At 36.9% G+C, this 23,418-nt stretch overlaps 1 protein-coding gene across 7 annotated transcripts in view; it reads left to right on the plus strand.

Moving 5' to 3' along the window:
• Positions 1-23,418, plus strand: part of GRM8 (glutamate metabotropic receptor 8) — a 358,092-nt gene that overhangs the window by 155,031 nt on the left and 179,643 nt on the right. For all 7 annotated transcript variants that reach the window (XR_003923503.2, XR_003923502.2, XR_003923505.2 and 4 more), the window contains 3 exons: positions 8,884-9,019; positions 9,501-9,655; positions 10,851-10,988. Coding sequence is in view for 2 of the 7 variants with exons in the window: in XM_030015133.1 (XP_029870993.1) it covers positions 8,884-9,019; positions 9,501-9,655; positions 10,851-10,988 (429 nt within the window). In the remaining 5 variants the exon portion in view is untranslated. The remainder of the gene's footprint in view (positions 1-8,883; positions 9,020-9,500; positions 9,656-10,850; positions 10,989-23,418) is intronic.

Consider the following 23,418-nt stretch of genomic DNA (forward strand, 5'->3'; position numbering starts at 1 on the left):
TGTTTTTCTTAGGAGGCATGATTAAAAGTCAGGTTCCACTGCCTGTGTACAGCATTTAAGTGCAAAGGAGGTGACTGAAGGCAATCTCTGAACACCACGATAGGAGCAAGAAACACGCAAGGGAAAAATAGGACACCAGCCCACCATTAAAATCAGGCAATCCAGGACAACTTAACTGAAAACAGCCTTTTATATCACTGATAAAATATTTAAAATAAACAGGGCGGGGAGTGGAATGAAAAAATGTTAAACTGAAGATCCCAGTGGGGAACAAATTATCCTGAAAGAAGAAAGGTTATATTTATTTAGAAATAAATGTTTTTACAAAGTCCAACACTTCTTGTGCTGGGGTTTCATTTCCTGCCTAAACATAGTTACAAGGAATGCTATAACCTCCTGTGTCATCTTCATGATGCTGAATACACCCATCGGGGATTGTGACTTGGGACCATTCATTGACTGTACTTGGAGCTGAACTGGTGATGTTTATGCCTGACTCACCTCTAGAATTTTTTGAAGCAGCCATTTGCTTCTAAACTCCCTAAAACATCAAATCCAAATCTTTTCTGCTACTCAGGCCCATTAGTATTGAGAATTTTAGAGAAATGGAGGAAAGAATAAGGGCCATATTCAAGTAGATTTACTTTCAGAGAAAAATATGTCAGGTAACCACAGGCCAGGGTTTGAGTTCACACTATTAGTTTGTTATAAATCAGAACTGATGTTACTTTGAAAAAAACAATTTGAAAATCTTCTAGAATTTAGTCATTTATGAAATTTATTTTCATAACCTAAGGTTTCCTGATCTTTATAAAACAAACAAAAATAAAGAGGGTCTCCTTTCCTCATTAAGGAGGTACCTGGCATGTAGCTGGAAAACAGAAAATAGCAGTATATTTCTTTTTTCATATTATGCCTCCGCAAGTTCTAAATCTGCAAGTAGGAAGAACCATGTTTTTTCAGAGGGAGAAATTCATACCCACTGTGATGATAAAAAAAGACATAGCTGTGAAAGCATTGCAACAGCTGACCAGTAAATGTAAGTGGATACCAATTTCAATTGCATTCTTTTGGCCACAGATTGTTTTGAAGTTTGACTGGGCATCCCATATCCTTTATGAACTGGTTACAGAGTGATTTGCTGTGGGGAGGAAAATTCCTCTTTCACAACCTTCCAGAATTCATTCTTTTCAGGATTTTTTTTTTGCTGGATATGTGATTTTTACCCATTCATAAATGTCTCTACTACAGACGAATTTTTCTTTTAGCCTCTCACTTTCAAGACTGTGAAGGTTGGCTTTCATTTACACAAATAGCTCTAAAAAGTCAAAGGATGAAAAATGTGTTGTTTGTGCTTTTATTTTTAAACGTGCAAAAAAATCCCCCAAAACCCAGTAGGTTTGGTGACGGTGAGAATATCCCTTGCGGTTATTTTCTGTCAGGTGCTGGTGTTAATGGAAGCTGTATTGGTACATTCAGAACTGTTTCTTCCAGGGGAAAAAAAAAAAAAATACTCTTCAGAATGGAAGTATAAAATAACAGATCTCTCTTGCTTCATGTCACCTTAGAGACAGACTCTGATGACTGAAGCCAATAGCCAGTGGTCTCATATGGAGCCAGAGCTGGTTTTTTTTCTTTCTTCCTTTTCTATTTTAGAATTAACATCTGCTTTGCCCATGATTTAAGTATCTGTGTGAGCGCATGTGTTTGTGAAATCTGCATGGCTCTATGCATGTGAATACGTATAGAAATGCAAAAAGACAGGTTTAAAAGGAAGGGGTGAATTGTGTTTATCAGAACTTTTTGTATTCTTTCATGGTTTCACTGAGTGTCCTCTAATTATTTTTTTTTTTCCTAAAGGAATGAATAAAAGGAAGACCCAACAAAAACATTGCTAAAAGACCTTTCTAAAACACTAAAATAAATGAGAGAGACTTTGATCTCTTAAAGGCTGTTAGTTTTGAGAAGAAAAGCTCATGACTGTAGCTGACATGTTAATGAAAAAGCATCAACCTGCTTGTGCAATAAAAACATATTTGTTGTAAATATTAAGGGATTTTGAGAAAATGCATTTTTACTTAAATAAAGGAAAAAAGACACCAATGTATGGGCTCAAAATGCAGAATGTTTTTGTCTGTTAAAAGATTATAACAAAATCTCTCATCCTCCATTATGCTTTAGTGTATTGGATACTTAAATACCACTTTTGTCCATTCAGAGTGAAGTATTATTTAAATTATTTAATTTTTAAAATTATTTTCTTTCTATTACCTTACATGAAAAAGTATTGCCACTATTGACTGAAGAATTACCTGTCTTTGCAAGAGTAAGTGAATTGTTTGCTGAGGTATTTGGTGAGCTTCTGAGGAAATGAATGGGTATTTCCATACTGCAGTTAGTTGGTGACTGCAACTAAGGAGGTGTACTGGAATGAGATTTTATTTAACTAGATTTGGACATGAATAGCAGTAAAGATGCCATGTCATGGATGTCAGTGGGAGCACAGAGCCTGCAGAAGGCTCAGGTTCTTATTCACAAAGCTAAGCTACCCTAAAGTCCATGTAGCCACATTGGTGATCATATGGTTTCTTGGGGTCGTTAAGTGAAGGTAGGTCTGGAAAGAATGCAGGGCTGCATTCAGACCTCCCAGCTACAGGACTTTGGCATTAAGGAGACATTTACATTTTGAAGAATTGTGTCTCGAGAAATTTCATCTTCAGTGTGCAATTATATCTTCCTAGGTGTCACTCCCTGTTGACTCATAATCTAGAAAATTACTGTTAAGGGCATCTAGGGATACACAAGAAGATGACAGCAAGTTGGTTGTAGTTTAAATGATAATTCCTAAAAATTCCTGATTATCAGCATCAGTGAAAGCCCCATGCAGAACAGTCACTTACCTTATTTTTCTCTAACATTCAAATTTCTTAGCATCCAAATTTATCAAATAATGAACTGTCTGCTTAAAAATGTCTTGAGGGATTCACTGTCACAAGGCTACCCTGATTTTTGTCAACAGAACTTGAGCGTGGAGCGTCTTGGTTTTAATATCTCTAACAATCTTCATGCTGATTAGGTTCCTGGCAATTGGAACAGGCTTTCCATATAACCATGTGTAGATTTTCTAGACTTTCAGTATAACCAGGGAAGGGCTGGAAGAGGAGGAGAAAAGCAATTGTCTGGTTTTCCTCATTTTCTCTTGCATCATGTGATACTGTCAGAAGCATGCAGTCTCCTGTCAGACTGAGCTGAGGCTGTGTCTGCCTGTGACAGCACCCTGCGTGCCTCGCAGGAGAGTTTCTTACTGAGGCTTCTTCTGAGTCTCTGACATCTGTTCCCCTACTTGGAATAAGAACTCTGCCTTCACATATTTCTGTAATGTCTTTTGGAAACTTTCCACAGGCCTGCGTTAGAATTTTCTTGGCCTGGTGACCAGTTGCATACAATTTATCTTAAAAAAAGTAAATGTGTACTTGAAGGCAGCTGAGAAAGTCCTGCCAGGTAGGACTGGGTCCCAGATGTGCTCTGGCTATTTGTCTTGAGCTTTTTCAGGAACAATGTGATTTGTGATGAAGCTGCCGTGAAATAACTGACTTGCAATGATATATACTGAGTCAGGTGAGGTATGCCTCCTTATGCTAAGAAATAGATAGCTTGCCAAAGCAAGTGCTTACCTTGATCCCTTCCCCTTTTACAATCATAAGGCTAGTTATATACATGGGGAGATAAAATACTTCAGAGGGTAAACTGGTTCCGAGTAGTATGGTTGTGGTCCCAACACTAAACACACTTGAACTGGAAACTGTCGTCAGCTTTTCGGATACAAAGACAGTCCCCTTTCTTGTGTATCCTACTCAGTTGGTCCATAATGTAGTGCTGGATCCTGGCTGGGGTAGGAGAGAATATGGCCTTTGTATTTACATTTATCTTAATTTTTCAGTCTTTGCTTCAGGAAATTCATTTGTTAGTGCAAGTTTACTACCAAGTCTGCTTGCTATTTTCCAAATACACATTTGACATCACTTCTGACACCCACCTCCGCATACTTGAGTATTTAATGGTGTACAATTAGCATGCCATCTTGTGATTTCAGAACCCATGAGAGCTAAAATGAATATTTATCATTATAAAACTACCATAAGTTTAACGACCAAGATGATGCAGGTGCTACATTCCCTTTTGTTTTATTTTTTCATCGGTAGAATGGCTGTTGTAAGAGCACAAAAAGAGAGAAAAAAGCTCATTGATCCAGCGTACTGACAATATCTTCAAAATCTACCAGTTTTTTGTTTGGTGATAACCTATTTCCCACAAGCTGTGTTACACAGAGCACCTGTAAGCAAGACAAGCTTAACACAGAACAGTTTGTTTAAGATGTGATTTTTATCACAATGGAGAAAACAACTCAAAAACATATTGTAGTTCAGGTCTGGTTATGTCCCCATTTTAAAAGCACATGAGTTACCAGCTGCTAACCGTGGTGCAGAGTGGCTGGACTGAGCCCCTGATCGTGAGTGGGGCAGCTCCTGCCGTGAGCCTGATTTCCAGCTCCCACCTCTGCTCTCCTTCTCTTCATTGTCCCCTGGCCCCAGGTGCTGGATGTCACACTTGATAGCTGTTAGACAGAAGACAAATGGATTCTTATCATTGCTGACACAATGCAGTTCATATTAACTGGTTTATTCCTCAAATCAAGCTCTGGGATGACTGAGTACAACCTTAGTTTTACAGATCCAAGAGCAGACAAAAGAGGCTTAGCACAGTTTGGTGCTAAGGGGTTGTTTTTTTTTTTTCCCAGAGTAGTTGAAGAACTACTTTCCATCAGTGCTATCGTAACGTCTTTAACATTTGTGACAGATACAAACCCTAATTTCATCTCCTGTGTCATACATGAGTTAGGGAATGGGTACAATAGGAGTGCGTACAGTTTCTTAACAGTATCTGTTCCTAGTTGAGCTACCTGAAATGAGTCTGTCTGTCTGACTCCTTTCTTGGTCTCAATAACACCTTTTAGTGCAGCCTTCTCTGAAGCCTGTTCATAAGTCCTTTTAATTGACTAAGTTTGAACACAACATTTCCTTTTCAGTAAGAACATAGCCCTCATTTCCTCATACAAATGTTAGATTAATTGTAATTTTAGCCAAGGGAAATTTAGACCAATGTATTTTTTTAGGTGCATCCCCAGACAATGAAGGATAACAAACATTTTGGAAACCAGCAACAGGGACAAGCAGTCATCATGCCAAATCAGTCAGAAATGCTGACAGGGCGAAACATGTAGACACTATTTGTTCTTATGATTCACAGCCATAAATCCTTGAGGGGCATTAGGTGCTTGAACCATCTGCCCTTTGGCACCTCTGCAGCAAATCGTAAATCCACTGGTATCTCATACGAGACATCTGTTCTCAAACCCTATTTCTTCTTGATTTGGGGAAGTCTCTTTTGTTCACGCTTCATAAGATTATCCTAACTATTGGCCTTAAAACCTGTCCTTTTAGTACCTCTGCTAGCTATTTTGGAGGAATAATTATTCCTTATTCAGTTTGCTGGCTCCTAGGAATCCCTTTCTTAGACACTCATCCCTCTCAGTGTCTGGGCACTCAGCCCAGGCTGTAGATTTCAAAGGCAGCAGGGTGCTGAGAGGTTAGACACAGTAATGTTGTAAGTACCTTTGTGGATCTAGCATTTCATCATTAGCTGAAAATTGATACTCTGTTATTTGTTTGAGCAACAGCTGTATATGCAATATATAGATAAGGGTGTACACGAAGTGTTTTGTGTGTTGGAGATAGCTTACACAATTCATTATAAATGTAGCAACAAGGCTGAAGTGCATTTTATTTTGTTCCTATTAGTACTTAACACATTCTTCAGTGTAGAGATGCTAAGATGCACAGTACAGTCATGATTGAACTTGCTGCTGCAATGATGGAATGGTGTTTCTTCTACACCATTTTGACTGAAAATAGCTTTTTTAGATACTGCAGTTTTTCACTGCTTGATATCCATTCCACACAGATTGTAGATGGCTGTACATAATGTATTATATATATGCATTTTGTAATATTTGCATTTGAGTTTTATGTGGAAAGAATGTTTTTTTCCTAAGGGCCATTGCATGAATAGAAATGGTTGAAAAATGCACTCTCAAAATTTATGAGGTAACAAATTATTCCTTTATGTCATTTTTTAGGATCTGTTTTACTTTTTGTGCCTGAATGACTTTGGGGACAGTTGAAGAGCTTGGCATTGTTTTTCAGTTGGTTTTTTTTTAACAGTGACTTGCTGATTGTTAAATTTACAGGATGTCTGCTAAATATTTCTCTTACTTTTCAGCCCTGTTACCTGAGAAAGAGGTTGTAGTAAAGGACTTTTTGAGTGTCTATCACAATAGCTTGATACCAGTTTAGAGAATTGGCTAAAGCTTCTCATAGTACAGTGTCCATCTTTTCATTACTGGATTGTCAAAGATACCTGGTGAATGTGAGGGTCACCTGCTATATGGGGTCATCTGTTGTTATTGGCAAATTAGCTGTCTGTCATGGGGAGCCAGGCTGTTCATAAAAACTGAAGAAATCTGTTGCCAGAAAAAGGCACTATATTCCATTTTAAAGCAGATAAGAGTAAATTATTTATATCTTTATACTATTTATAGATTGTAAAGAAATATGTACAAACAATTTTTGTTAGAAATGGCAAATGTTCTTATTTGCAAATATTATTTCTTTCATGTAAAGCAGAGAATTCAGGATAAATCTGTACTGTAGTACGCATCTTTCTATCTAATAAGATAATAATATAACATCCCAAGAAATTGATGCATAACTGAAAAAGGTGATATGTTTGCCTGTCACAAACTGGCTGATTTAATTTGAAAGTTGTTATTTTTATGCTGGCAGTTGATAATTCCATGCTTCATTTATGCCATGTCTAAACTTGATTCAAACTTAGGATCTGCCTGTGCAGAGAACTATGGAGGTCGATGAGATTCTGCAAAGGCAGAACAAAATCTGATAATGAATCCCCAGCATTTTCTAAATATTACATAGAATAGAATAGAATAGAATAGAATAGAATGACTATTTCAGTTGGAAGGAACTTACAATGATCATCTAGTCCAGCTGCCTGATCAACTTGGGGATGACCAAGAGTTAAAGCATGTTATTAAGGGCATTGTCTTAATGCCTCTTAAACACTGACAGGCATGGGGCAGCTTTGAACAATTCCCATTCATTCTTTCAGTAAAATGAATAAAAAAGGCTTTATAAATGCCTTTGTTTTGTTTGTTTGTTTTGCTTAAAGATTAAATACATTCAGCTTAAGAAAGCTAACACAAGAGACCTCTGTAACATCTTCATGTAGCTCTACATCCCAACCTGTGCCTGGCTGGACCCTTGTTTTTAATCAAATCCTATCACTGACAGTGTGTATCAACCTAATTTGTGAAGTACTTTGGAAAAACAGAAGGCTGACATTTTGATAGGGAGGACAAGACTGTTGAGAAAGTTGGAAAGCCTCCCCATATACAACATAGCCATCTAACTGTGGCTTTCATTGTCTGATTACCTTTAATACATAGACATGTATATGCCCCAAATGATCTTATACATCCGAAAATAAATACCAGTATTCGTTAAAATAGAACAGCTCTTTTAAAACACATTCTTATTCTTACTCACACTGAAGGCACTCTTCAGTGTAGAAGTATTTAGATGCAGAGATGCAAAAATTATCATTTGCTTTGCCTTTCTTTAGTAACATGTCACTTTTTGTTAGAAATAAACATTTTCTCATTTTCTTAATTTTCTGGGTTTATTAATGATTAGATTATCCACAAAAGGCTCTTATTTTGGGAATAACAATGGGCAAGAGCAAATACTGGTGGCAGTTAGATGTACCGATGCGACCCAGGCAATAGTTCTTAAAGAAAAAATAATTAAAACAAAAAAATCAGCGAAGAGTCACAGAAAGATCATCCATGGTATAGGAAGTTGGTGCCAATCTGGACTCAGTGCTTCATGAAACAGGCTCAAGGAATTTCTCTCTTCGTGTGCTCAAACATAGATAACAGTGTCATAACTGGGAAGTAGATAACCCTGCACTGGTGTATGAAAGCCATTAGAAATCACTGAGTTTCTGTAGTCATTTGTCCCTTTTTGCAGGACAGTTAAAATGTAGAGATTTCAATTAGCACTTTCCTCCTTCTGTCAGGAAGAGATATAAATATCATCTCTGAATTTGTGTTCATTTGCTGATTAGTAATTTAGAATTTTCAATGACAACCCAAAGCCTCTTAAATAATTAAGACAACTTAATTAAGAATGTCATAATAACAATTAGAAGTGATCTGTATGTATTTGTTCATAAGAGAACATTTCAAGTTCTCTACTTGATTCTGTAACCACGGCATTTATTGTTAACCTTATACTCTTTGTTGAAAAAGTAGAGGTATATGATAGTACCTGATACTGAAGAACCACATTATGAATAGAAGATAACTGTCAAATTGTGGCTCCATGGTTAAATGCAATCCTGTGGCAAGGCTGGGTTGTCACCTGCCACAATTTGGGGTAGGTCTGTGGAACTCAGTCCCGCTGAGCCAGAGTACGGTGCTTGAGAGTCTGGCTCAGGATGTTGTTTTAAATTTTATATAAAAAATAAAGTAAGAGGTAACTGAGCTGAACTCTTTAATGCAGCATTAAATGTGTAAGTTTGTACAGTGCATATTTCAAAATACATAGAAAAAGTAAATTTTGGCTGCGTTGCCTTATATCAGATTAGCATCTTGTTTTCTTTGCCTACCTGGTTAAATATGGGTTATCTGAAGTGTGGATATTTAATGTGTTAAAATGATTATTTTTTTCTTTTAATTTTTCACAGGAGGTGTTTGCATTGCTCAGTCACTCAAAATCCCTCGGGAGCCAAGACCAGGAGAATTTGAAAAGATCATCAAGCGCTTGTTGGAAACTCCAAATGCTCGAGCAGTGATCATGTTTGCGAATGAAGATGATATTAGGTGCCTGTTTCCTAATTTTGTGTGTTAAAGATGTTCTCTCTTCACAGAGATGCTCAACTGGCTGGTGCAGAATAGAGTAACACAGGAGGTTTCACATTCAATCCCATGTAAAAATTCTTGGAAATCTGGTGATAAGAAATTGAGTTGCAATTATACAGTATGCTGGTCCTTTATTCTGAGGAGATCTAACCTGTTCCTAGTTCCTAATAGTGCAGATCCAATAGATTGATATTTGGTGACTGAAAAGGAAGAAACCAATAAGAATGTTAGAAAAGTATGGCTAAAGATGAAACAAATTAACTTGTATGGTACTGTATCTTGATTTCATTGCAGCTGTTGTTGAATATGCTCTAGACTGTGAAAACTATTGACTGATTGGTTAGTATGAGCTTACTTATGCATAGCCAGAATGAATGCTGGGTATTCTCAAGTTCTTTGTAAATGCAGTTTGTTTAATTAGTAATTTGTTGCTTATTTGCAGGCGAATACTGGAAGCAGCCAAAAAAGCTAATCAATCTGGACATTTCCTCTGGATTGGCTCAGATAGTTGGGGGTCAAAAATTTCACCAGTTCAGCAGCAGGAGGAGATTGCGGAAGGAGCAGTAACCATTCTGCCCAAAAGAACATCAATAGATGGTAGGAATGCACATGGCACAAACCCCTCATTTTCTGACAATGTTCAAGCATCCTAGCTCTCTTGAAAAAAAAAAAAAAATTAAAAAATCATGTAGTCCTTGACTACAGGGAAATCAGGGAAACCTTTCCAACTAAGTAACCTGAGTTGGCCTGATCCAACATTCATTTAATAGCTCTGTTGAGATTAGGAGATGGTGAATCTGCAATTAGGCAATCTTATAATTGTCTAACAAGAACATGTGTGACGGAGAGCTTCTTACCCATAATGTGGTGGTTCTTTGGGACAAAAAAGGAGAGTATTGGGTGGATGATAATGAGTCAGCTCATTCTCCTGGGAGTAGATCAGTTTAGGCTTTGCTTTCCTCTCCTAAACTTACTTTAAGAAGCCACTATATTATCAAAGTTTCTGACTTGGTGGATGAAGTGGAAGTTGTTGGTTTGAATCACCTTATTCCCAGGAGGGTATTGGACATAGTAACATCTCTTACTGTCTGGGTAAGTGCTCTAAACTGGTAAACAGTTAGAAAAACTGAGCACTATTGATGCTACTTGGAGAATTTAGCCACATGGAAACATTTGTAAAGAGCTTCATCCAGATGGTATGTGTTAGTCGTGATTTCATTATGGCTGCTGGGTTGTAGAGGTAAGGCTGGTGCAGAATCTGATCAGGCTTAAGCAGGAATCTTTAGTTTCTCAACTGGGGTCATTAGAAGCAGAATTTAGGTGTCCTGGAAGCCCTCTGGTTCAACAGAGAGGTACCTGGTGATTTTAGGTGGCCTTGAAATGAAATTTATTTGGCTCACAATCTTTGACCAAGTAGTGATTATAGTTTGTCTAATTTCTTGTAGGTATCCAATTCTTTAATTGTTCATCTGTGTATTAAAAATTAAGCTATTTCCCTAACTATCTGCATTGCTTTTTTTTAAATTATAGAATTCTGCTGGAGCTTTAGAGACTCTTTAACTGCTGTAGGTATTTAACAAAATCTTGTTCTACAGCGAATATGGGATAATAATAAATACACTATTTTTTTAATCCTTAGATACTACTATGCTCATAAAATATCTTATTATAGTAGTTGTAGCTAAAGCTTTTTCTTGTTCTGATATTTATACAAAACCTGTTAAAGGTCTTTAAATGACTATTTTTAGGCTGTATCATATTTTAATGCTTCTTTCACTTCTTTTAAATGTAGGATTTGATAGATATTTTCGGAGCCGAACACTTGCTAACAATCGAAGAAATGTCTGGTTTGCAGAATTTTGGGAGGAGAACTTTGGATGCAAGTTAGGATCACATGGAAAAAGAAATAGCAATATCAAGAAATGCACAGGTAACTGTGAAAGTAAAACATTATCTGTAAGTTGTTCATTGGAGTGCAGGAAAGGAACTGCTTTCTTTTCATCATTCTTTTGGCTCCCTTCAGTTCTTCAATCCATATTATTATGCTGTAAGAAGTGTGACTTTTTTTCTCAAACCTGAAGAAAAAATTCCTGGACAATGTTTGAGAAAGTTGGTAGTTAATTTGCACAAATCCAATGATGGTACAGATTTTGTTAAAGAGCTGTGACTGTGGTTCAATTCCTTTCATGTTTTCCATGACCTCCTCTCTCACCCCATCTATAGTTGTCAATATGATTTTTTTTTTTTTTTTGTTCAGTGAACAGGCACATCACAGTAATTCTCATATTGTTATCCCTCAAGTATATACAGAGAAAATTAAATTTCTGTTTAAACTATTGAGGTCCTGATGATAGGTCAAGTCATGAACTCCTTACTTAGTTTACAAACTGTGTTTGAGGATGGAGTGAAAATCAAATCAATATGTTGTTATTACTTGTCCTCATGTGTAAAGAACAGGATTCTATATTGTATTATAACGCTGAAAGCCTCTATGAAGTTTGAGCAAAAACTCTGTGTAACTGGTACTGGTGTTCTCAAACCTGCTTGCTCAGGCATCCTACCCAGACACAGTTGTCACAACAGCTCATATAGCAGTTGCATCAGTAGCTCTGAGTTTCATCTCCCCTATGAGATGTTGGCCTTTTGCTGTCCCTTGCAAAGTTTATTACAAGAGTGTTACCTTTAGTCTTCTGTGACTACAACAGGCTGTTTATGTTACTTTTTGTGTAGATAGTTTATGCCTAATGTCAGGGCTCCCAGTGTCATTTCCTTAATTACCACCCCCCCCCCCCCAGCATTACTGGTAGTGACCACCATCTCTGTGACTAGTGGCAGCAGCAATACCCAATTTTCTGCACTACATGCATTAGTCGTCGGTGTTCCTTGATTTTCCTGCGAGTGTTTTCATTCACCAAATAATATTTTCTACATGGAACACGAACATTTTTGTTCACTTGCTGTTCCAAGATTTCTGGCTACCTGGTGACACTGTCATGCAGCCTTTGTTATAGGGGTGTGCTTCCAAACTTTCTGCAAACAAAAGCTGCGTGCCAGCACCCCACTTCTCCTGGGTTTGTCAGACAGACATACCCTGCAGTCTCCAAGCACATGCACCTTTAGTCCTGCACTTCCTGAACCATCAGATTTATTGTATGTGTACATGACTTACTGCACTGGGCTTCGCAATGCACAGACATATCTCGCAGAGAAATATGAGCGCCATGCATGCACTCTCTCATTTCAACAATGACGCCTTGTCTTCTGCCTTTTACCACATGCTCCACAAAAAAAAGGATGATATTCAGTTCCTCACTGAGCTTAATGATAGCTCATTACTCTAATCCTTTACTCCTTGGCCTTGATTCATATAGCAGTAAGTCATGGATGGGTAGTTACCCATGTCTGGGAAGGAATTATTTTGTTTTTACTATTTTAAGTGGAAAATAGATGTTTTTTTGAAGTTCTTCAGGTGGAATGAGTGCTGTATGTGCTGTAGTTTGAGAAGCTCTAAATGTTACCACAGATGGTTGTATGACTTGTCTCAGCCTCATCACATCTGTCAAACTGAATTACCAAGTGAAAAGTAGCATATAAAATGCATAGGCCGTATCTTGATAGATTCAAAGTAATTCGCCATTTGAAACGGATATCCATATATTTTATGAAACAAAATTATGGTATGCTCTCTGTGCCTGAAAACAGAAAGCAAACATATTTTCTGCACCCAGAAAGTTAACATAGTATCAAGGGATGGGATTAAGACGTGGGCAGTCTCATATGAAGGTTGCACGTGCATTTTCACCTGCAGGGGAAAAAGCTATGAATTCTTCTGCAAGCAGGAGTACCTACAAGTGACAGGACCCTTGACTAAAACCACTTAAAGGAGGCTTACTACAATAGGAGAGACACTTGGACAGCAGCAGACCTGAAACAAGCTGATGACTCATCATGATCCCTATGCTTATCTAACTGAAATTTAAAGTGTTGGATAACAAAAACAATGAAAAAGTATCCCTTTTAAGCAAACTGAATCAAGAGATGAGGGTGGAAGTTCAAAATAAACCCCTGTTATTTAAGGAGAAATGCTAAGTGGAGAATGGGGGAATGACGGCCTCCCAGTCTAGACCTAGAGAATCACAAATGGCATCTTGACCCACCCCAGTTCATTTGTCATGGCCTCCTGTGCACAAAAGAGAGGCAGTAATGAAATTCTGGCTGGTTCTTCATACCACAGCCCTCAAAGCAGACGAGTCAGTCTACTATGATCTTCTATGTCTGCTGAAAGAGGAGAATATCCCACCCATTAATTTATCTTTCCCTTGAAAGGCCAAAGACATTAGTTACTTCATGGCCAAGTCTGCTCTGAAATAATGGCAGTAAATGAAAGAAATGAATAAACCCCTAGATTTCAATAAGGATATAGGAGCTGTTACATTTAATTGTTTATAACTTAATATTGAAGACTTTGATCCTTGCCTATCCCAGCTGCCAGTTGTCCTGTCAGTGGTTTTTTTCTGAAACTTTATGTCTACTTTCTCAGTCCTAAATTTCACCTCAATTCTTAAAAGGAATGTATTCCCATCTCTAGTTCAGGACTTGAGGACTGAACTTAAAAACACCTTTTATCCTAATTTTCCCATGTTTTATCTGGGCACTGCAGATAATAAGATCCTCTTTGTCTTTTGCCCACCAGCCCAATTTGTATGTCATGTCAACAGCCAGTGATACACTGAAAGAAATCCAAAAGCTCGAGATACAGCCATAATCTGAAAATCTCCCTCTCCAAAGATATTGAAAGGCAAATTGATAGGTATAAAGTTTTCTCAGGCTTGAGATGTGTTTTATTAGGCATTCCTGTTTATCTTAGCTAGGAGGTACTTGAATCTTTTTCTCATATGACATTTGTAATTCACAACAACAACAAAACTGATATCCCTGTTCTCTATTTAGTTGAGTTATCTGTTCATAGGTTTAAATTTTTACTACCTGCAGCCAGGATGCTGCCAATCTAATCCAATTTCAAGCATTTTTTTTCATATGAAGATACTACAAAATGCTCCATAGCGAAAGATACTTTTCTCTTTTCTTTTCCATGTAAAATCAACAGTCTTTTTCACACTGGAAATCCTGAAAGAGGTTTCCTCTCCTTGTTCGACGTTAAGAATTACAAAAGGGCATATGCCTTCTTACCTCCTTCTATTCTTATACATTACTCATTATTATAGTCTAGTGTTGTAATGGCTTAAACAGTTTATTTAAAGAAAACTGCTATTTTAAAACTGTTTAAAAATACTGTTTATTTGTGGTTGCTGTTGCTTCTTATTCCTAAAAGAATTTGTGCTTAGGAGGTAAATAAAATAAGAAGTTTATTTTAAGTTTGCCCGACTGTTTGCTTTCTGATTTTTGCCAGTTTACAGAGAGCAATTATTCATCTAAACTTTGAAAAAGTAATTGCTTTGCCACTATTGATTTGCAACTAGCTCTATGTGTTTCTGAATATGAGTGTACATTGATCAAATCATCAAGATTAGACTAATTCATTGAAAAATATTAGAGATCTTTTGTTCCAGCTATTCTGGAATAAAAAAAAAAAAAATCAGGCCATTAACTTAGTAAACATGAAACAATAATTCAATGACTACCCTTAAACTTTTTAAATTGGGAAGTGGAAAGGCATTTGAAAAGAAAACTCATTTGCCTTACTACAATAAAATGGAAAAGAATGGAGCACTACAAGGATTGAACTGTGTGTAGAGGTTACAAGAAGCCTCACTTTACATATTTATTCAAGGTGCAGGTTTTCTGTATTCAATAAAAAGATCTTTAGTGAGACATGAATCTTTCAGGAATCTTCAACAGCCTTTCTTTAGCACTGGAATCTCTTTGTGGGAATGAGAAGTGAGGAGATGAGAAGCTTTTCACTCATCCCTGTGCCCCAGCAGAAAACTGTAGAGAGAGACAGCATTCATCCTTTGATTATCTGCATTCTTCAAGAGGAAGGGCTTGCACCATGGTTGCGGGAGATGGCAGGGACAGTATGCCTCTCGCTCTACTCTAAATTTAACATCCTGGAGAATTTTCCCATACATTCAGCTTCCCACTTGACTCAATTGGTGGGCCAAGTTTTTGGTAGCTGAAGATTTAACATTACTTAGAAACACTGTGGACTGACCAGATTTATTCCTGGTGTTGTGTTGTTAATTCCAGCTCTTGGTTGTTAATTGTCAGTCCTACCTTAAGGTAGGTTTCTAGACTTGTGTTTCCTAAGAAATGTACAAAAGTATGAATACAAAGTTTTGAAAATGAAACAAAGATATCCCAGAGTACTCTTTGCATTGAATTGTGGGACTGACAATATGCACCATCACTCTTTCAGAAGACCAAAATACAGTGATAGAAAAAGAAAGCAGCATTAATGATGAAGAGTTAAGGGAGAAGGGTAAGAATTAAACAAAGTGTACTCAGATTTGCTTCCATTAACCTCTCAGAATGTTAATATTTGATTTCATTCTCACAAAAAATTCTGAAGAAGTCCTCTTTACATATATATGTGTGTACACATGTAGATATTTGTGTTTGCATGCATAAGCAGATAGGAATCTAGCAAGAAGTAAAGTTGCTTACTGTATCATGTTTTAATGTGTACAGTGGTAGCCTCAAATTCAAATCTGATGTAAGAAGATAAAGTTCCATTGAGATTTGTTCTGGATTTTCCTCATAGCATCCCTTCAAGGCATGCATTTGTCATAGTATTTACAGTCTTTGAACAGCAAAATGTGGCCCTTTAATAAAACCTCAACAAAAACGTTAATTAAAAAAGCTCTTTCATGCACATCCCTACAGAAGTAGTCTCTCCCCCTGTTTTGTATGGTTAGCATTTTAACTACTTTGCAAACCTCATCAGCCTTTAACTGCCTATGATGACTGACTGTACTGCTAAAAGTAAAGATGGAAGAGTTTCCAAAAACATATAGACATCTGTGTAAATTAGTCTAATTTCAATTTGCTCTATCAAACTGAACCATTTGTTTTACTGAAAAAAAATCACAATGCAGTATAATAGACATTGTGCATACCTGGGAACTTTACAGATACATTATTTAATTGTTTTCTCTTAACTAACATCTTTGAAAATACAATTGCACCTACAAATATTAATAGAAAGAAGTAGATCTACTCATATGTGTATGCAGCCACATTCTGAAAAAATTATAGAACAAATTGAAAAGTTCAGTTGCAGAGGTACAGCACATTGCTATTTAGTTTGAGTAATGGTTCCATTACCATAAAATCACTCCTAAAGTAGTTTTTTTTCTTGATGAGACCTGCGCAAAGTTAAAAACAATCAGCATAGGTGCAGTTGAGACACATGGTGAGTTGCACCACAATTCCCAAAAGGCACTAAGGCTCAGGAGGGACTGTTTTCGAGCGCACAGAAAGAGCTGCATGGTCTCCCTCTTTGTGCGACTTGTGTGTTGTGACCAGTATGTTTAGGCATAAGAGGTGGAAAGGGCAATTCTTAGTCTTTCTCTTCTTTTGCTGTTCTTTGCCATTTTCTTGGTTCCCATTTGCAAAGTAGCTTATAAACACATTGCAGAAGGATTTTTGACTTTATATTTATAAAATGTCTATTGCTGTTTTGTTTAAGTACAGTAATTCTACGTAAAAAGCACAGTAGTCAGATTTGTGGCATGATAAGCAGGAGCCAAGCTGACTGTTGAATCTTTGCTACCCATCACATCAATTGGACACAAAAGACTTTGAGGAGTATTTGTCATAGTCTGAGCTGTTTCTTACTCTGCATTGGACATTGTCTCACAACTATGAAAATTATGCGTTACAGGTAGCTGCACTGCAGTGGTCTCATGCTGCCTCTAATGTAGCATTAAATAAAACTGCATCATGTGTCATTAAATAATATATGGAGCCAGAGAGTATCTAGTTTTGGTTTTAGGACAATAGATCATGTCCCAAGTGGCACCAAGACCTCTTCCAATAACCAAAATGAAGTTTGATCTCCCTATTATGGTATATTATAGGCCATAAATTCACCATTTTTGCCGATTTTTTTCTGGTTCCCAATTTCAGAAGCCTGGGTAGTCAGTTCCAAAGAAAAAGTTCATGTTTGAGAAAAGTGAGTGACATTCTGCCAAAATTAACAAGACTGAAATATGGACTTTCTTGTGCTATACTTCAGGTCAGAATGTTTAGACCAAATTCTCTCCTGATGGTGGAGAACTGGCAGGCATGAACCTTGCCATCTTTCTGCTGTCAGTGTCTGATAGACTGATAAGTGATAGAAGACCATAGCCTAAGGTGTATTTGATCCAAATATACACATACAGTTGTCTTACAGAGGGGCAGTTCTGGATTTTATTCCAGAAACTACAGAATTTCAGAAGATTCAAGTCGAATAGTATTTCATTCCAGCAACTGCTAATGTGCGTAAGTATTACTCAATGTGTCTGAGAGCTGTCAAATCAGTGGACCTAACATACGCTGCCCATTCACTGATTTTACTTCTTCCTTTCACTTGCTGTCATCCATTTTGTTGTTTCAGCAGTTGTTAGTATTTTTAGATCTCTTTATAATATATCCAGTGGAATAGCACTTCTCAATCTTGTTGTCAAAGCTTAGATTCACCTACAAAACATATCATTCAAAAAAGCTGCTTCTTCTAATATGAAGAAGCTGTTGATATACTCCATAGAAGTCTTTGTTTCTCTATAATTTTATTCATAAACAGGAATTCAAGTCTTGTATTCTGTCAGGAAATGTATCAATTTTAGATTTATAATGTTTTACAAAGTTATGATTCATATTCTACTGCACAATCATTTAAACAGAGTATCTTGCCATTTTAGATTTGATACACTTGCTGCCAAGTTGGAATACTTTTAATATGCATATGTACGTGCACATGTGTGGATGTGTTTGCTAGTAACTTATGAATCCAGAAATTCTATTCCAGCTCAGAGCCTCTGCAAGAATGGCATATCCTAGTGAACGAATTGTTGGTACAATGTTGTGTAAATTTTGGAACTGCACCTTCTCAAATGTAGCCTCAGAAAACTTGTAACCAATATTACTTATGATGTAACTTAGATGTCACACACGTAAGAACGTCATCTGTACGTAATCCGTGTTCCTGGGAGACAATAGTAAGTTACTCTGTCATTTCCAGTACCAGGCCAACCAATCTGGACAGACAGATGCTGGTAGAACGGGAAGTTGATAGTCGGAGTGTTGCATGCCGTTCTTCATCCAGTTTTCTCTCCTGGTCTGCCACAAACAGACCTTTGCTGTGAACAGGAAGATGTGTTCTATATAAGCCTGAGTCCCAGATGTCCTTCTTCAGGTAGAAAAGATATTTGTTTTTTTCCCCTCTGACCAAGTTATTGTAATCCTGCCTAGTGAGAGGGCTGGAAGAACTGTTTTAATTTTGTATATACTTCATCTGTGCCATTATTCAAGTATTTCAGGTTACAGTACCATACAGTCTGTGTGGCAAGGGAAATCGGCTGCTCATGACGCTGATCCCTCTGAGTAAGTCAGAAGGATATAGAGCCCTCTCTGTGCTCAGTTCCTGAGCACAAGCAGGATGTGACTGCTCTTGGCCCTTATTTGCAGAAGACCACTAACTACAAACTAACATTGCATTATTCCATTGATTAGCTGTTCTGAGGGGGAAAAAGTCTTGTTTAATACACAGCTCAATATTTATAAGCTATTTTTAATATTCTTGGAGTATGCAATGATCCAAGATGTGTATTTAAATTTACCAGTATGTAGTTTCTCAGTAGGTCAAAAAAAAGTAGCTTGTTTGTCCTGTTTTGTAACTGCAGAAAAATGTCATCTCACACATATACTGGAATACAGAGTGACTTACATCATAAACTCTTGATGCAGAACTTCCCACAAAACAACCTTTTCTCTATTAGTTAATACTTGATTTACAGGATATCAACAAGTTAAAATAAATATGAGCACAAGGGAAAAGAAAATGGTAAAACAAAGGAAATTATTTAATCTTTCTGCTGATTAATTATGTTTGATATTAAAAAAGTTGCAACTTACTCAGATACCACCAATACCCCAAGTAAATCTGTATTTTCAGTAATTATATTCATTTTATAATATAATTAGTATAGGTAAGTGCATGAAGCAGCAATGAAAATACTTAGCGTGGACTGCTTTTAGATCATGAACATTTTCAATACATTGAATAATTATTCATCTGTGAAATGCCCCTGATTTATAAGTAATTGCTCACCTTTTGTGGAAGGGAGTTCAGATTGGTCATCTGTAAACAGATGCAGATGCTTTTAATCTACAAAGCAGAGTTTTATTGCAGAAATAGACCCAGCAAAGTCAATGGGGCGTACATAATGGCTGTAGTATAAATCAGTGTAGAAAAGGAGGTTAGAATTGTGCTTTTAATGGATAAGTGTATCCATGAAATGTACCAATTATAGTTCAATATTTCCAGAATATTATTTGTATCCAGTATTTGAGATAGGTGTTTTTGTATAGAGGGTTCTTACGAAAGGTCAGGTAGAAGCACAAGTGTCCCCAGTTTGTGTTAAAATCAGTGTACAGGGGAGGAGAGGTATATTTGTCACACTGAACTTACACTGGTTTAACTGCATCGTTGGGTGTAATGATTTAGACCCAAATTCTAGCTCTGAACTAGTGCATGTTCACGTCTTGCAGGATTGCCCTTGGGTGGCGCTCAAGAGACAGGATTTACTTAATTTTTTAACTTCTGGCAGGCCACCTCCAGGTGTTTTATTAAGCTGCTTAGGCTGGTATGACTTAGCCTGTGAGGATGCCCATCTCTTTACAGACTGCAAATAGACCTAGATGACTAAGTTGGACGAGGTGCCCTACTTTTAGATTGCTCAAGTCAAGTGAAATGAATCCCATTCCATGGTTGCATTGATCACCACCTTCTCAACAAAGCAATCTGCCTTCCCAGTTCATGCAAGATCCTGGTGATAACTCTAATATTTGTTTATATTAATTATGACTATATTACTTAAATGTTTAGAGGTGATTAGCATCCTTACAGCTACTTTCAAAGATAGAAACAAAAGGGAAGGTAATACATGGCAGTCCTCTGTACATAGATTATCAGCAAATCTTCCTCAGATCTGAATATGTGACTATTTGCCTATTGATAATACTGTAGATTTTCAGGATGCAATATCCTGTTGAATTTTGCAAAATATTTTAAAGGGGCTTGTTGACAAAGGCTTATATTTCAGGTTTATATTTAGGCTTTGTTTAAAAAGAAATATTTAATTATTCTGGCCAAGATCCTTTTATTCTGCGATGAGATAATCCCAGGAGACAGACAAATTAAGGCTTTAAAATCTTTGATGAAGCTACATAATGTACATGATCTGTTACTGAGACAAAAGCAGCTGGTGTTGTGACCTCACATGCTACACACCCTGTGGAAAATAAGTTACTTTCAATTTATTAAAGTGATACTATGGGATAAGGTGTGCTTCCATTAGTGGTATCTTCAGCTGCATCAGTAAAAAGTGGGTGATTAATGCTGTGGGGTTTTTCTACTGTACCTTCAGCGTTTACTGAAGTTTTGGCAGCCAAGGATGGTCTTCATTGATTTGCTACTGTCTTAGTTAAAATTCAAGATAGTGAAAGGGAAAGTCTATGCACTACATACATTCCACCTGACCCCACAAAATAATAAGACCCAAATGCCTTCAAAAGTTCTGCAGTGATGGGGCAGGTGGTGTGCTGAGGCCATGGTCTACCATGCTGTTCAGGTTTCCCTTGCTTCCCATCTGTTCCCTACTTCTCCGTGTGCTCAAGTATAAACTCTTTGGGCCAGAGATTGCATTTTTCAGATTATTTTTTTTGAGCAGTGTTTTCCTGTTCTATTCTTTCAAGCAAAGAAGAAGAAAAACGAGTTGGGATTTGAACATGTCATAAACCTGTTTGGAGGAGTCCAGTGGAATTTAAGTGCCACATAAGCATTGTTTGGCTTAGAAAATAAGGGTGCTTTTTCACTCTCAATGTTGAGTTCTGACTATTGGTAGACTTCTTCCTGAGCCATACCCTTGAAAGAACAGTTCTTCAGAGACTCTCAGATAGATTAACAATTATTCTCTCATCTCAAAATGAACAAATCATTTCCAGCACCAGAAGCACTTCAAGGTAACATTTTAAATTGTCTCTTCCTGTAACTTTTGAAACTACAGCGAACAAGAAACAAATTCATTTTATTCCTTTTAAATTTTGAAAAAGAGCCTGAGATGCTAAAAGTGGCAGTTTTAGGAACATTGTAAGTGTTGGCCTGGAGAGTGATAGAATAAGCTCTGCAATTCACTGAAACTTCTTGCAAGATATATTACATATAAAATCTGAAACTATAACAAACAGTCCATGTGTACAGATTGCTGGAATAATTGATTTTTCTTTTTAACTTGGACAGAAATGTTAGCATCTGCCAAAAGGCTACAGCAGAGTAAAGCAATTTGCAAAATTGAATAGTATGACTGTGAGACAAAAAGGCTGTCGTGTTCTGCATCCTACTTAAAAGTATGTAACATTCCTCAAATTCTAGATAAAAACTATCCAGAAAGAAGAATGTACAGACCACAAATCAGCCATTGACTTTGTAATTAGTAATTCCAAATAAATAATAAAAGGAAGATTACAAATGGTTTCACAGAATTTGGGAAGAGAAAAGGAGGCTAAGTTTGCTGTATAAATTGCTAATTATTTACTGATAGATAAAGCAAACACATTCAGGGATTTAATTTCTGGAACTTACTGCTTTTATTTTTTAATTATACCAGATATATGTCATTCTAACTTTTCTGCAAAACTAGAGTAGAAATTTAATAGGAAAAAACTTGCTCATGAACTTTCAGTACCTCTTCACTGGATTTCAGGTGAAATCTGTAGTTGCAGCAGTGTTTTAAAATGGAGAGAGGAAAAAATAATGAAAGGAAGAAGAATTAATCTGCTGTATTAGATTGTACAAGTCTTCATGTCAGCTAACAGAATTGAAAGTGAGTATGCAAAGGTCTTTTACATTTGCAATTTCTGTGTGCAGTGGGATAGTGTGGAATGTAAAGATTGGTACCTGACAGCCTGCAGGAAAAAGGGCAAGTAATTCTGCATATTATACTGTAGCTTCTGCACTTTTTTCAGCAGAACTACCTATGGCCTGCATATCAGCCTTCATGGTAAAACTTTCCTGGAGCTCTGTTAAACACTGTTCCTTTACACAGGCTCCGATTGACCCATACCTTTGCAAGCTGCATTATGAGACTTCCAGGTCTGCATAAGATTTGGGTTGAATTTTGGATGAGTATTAAGGTCACTTTCCATTTCATGTGAACTGTTTTCACTAATTCCTCTGTGAAATTCTTTCATGTAATTTATGATGATAATAAATGAAACAGGGTTTGGAACACGAGACCAAAGATTCTGCAACTGAGTTGCACAGAGGTAAAATACAAAGCATGTGTAATGGCCAAATCTTCAGTGCTGTACAAGCGTGTTGCTTTATTGACATGAAGAGGTATGAGATTTGAGAGGATATGGCCCCCCAAATGAGAGTAATAACTTGATTTTTTTGTGGAAATCCCAGAGAGGTCAGTAATCAAAGGCTGAGTAGGGTAAGAAAAGCTTTAAAGGAATCATCAGAAGGGAAGCTACATTGCTTTTCACTTCAGAAGACAAGAGTTTTAGATCTTAAAAGTAGGATCAAAATAAGCAGAGCTTTATAGACAGGTTGCACAGAACCTTGAAATAGAGACAAGAAGTCTGAACGACCTATGAAAAGGGTAACCAGCCGAGAATTTGGCCTTAGTGTTACTAAATTCTAAAATTCTCTAGTATTGATGAAAGGAAAATTGTATGTGGGAGGGAACTGCAGTGCATATTACTCCTTGAAATCTCTTTTGATCTGCTGTTACATGGTTCTATTTTCCACAGTTTATCCTTTCTGTTTTTCTCATTTTAGCATGAATTACTCTTCCAAAAAAAGAATTAAAATTTCTTGCAGCCTCCTTCACTGTGATATTGAATCATGTTGACTTTTGCTTTTATAGCCTTTGAGATCAGGGCTATATGCTTACTTTCAGTTATACGTGTGACATTAAAAAAAGAAAGTGTGCTTTTAGAATTTGGATAGTGTTTTTACCACCTTCTTTGCCTTTTTATAGTGCTCCTTTAAAAAAAAAATCAACACTGCTATATTAATTTTTTGTTGGTTTATTTATTTATTTTTCTTCTTTTTTAGGAAGGGGTATCTGAGCATAATTTGGTCGTGATTACAAAGGCACTCATTTGTAGTCCTATCTGGAATTCAGTCTGGT

This window comes from Aquila chrysaetos, chromosome 5 (genome assembly GCF_900496995.4).
Source record: "Aquila chrysaetos chrysaetos chromosome 5, bAquChr1.4, whole genome shotgun sequence".
Taxonomy (NCBI): domain Eukaryota; kingdom Metazoa; phylum Chordata; class Aves; order Accipitriformes; family Accipitridae; genus Aquila; species Aquila chrysaetos.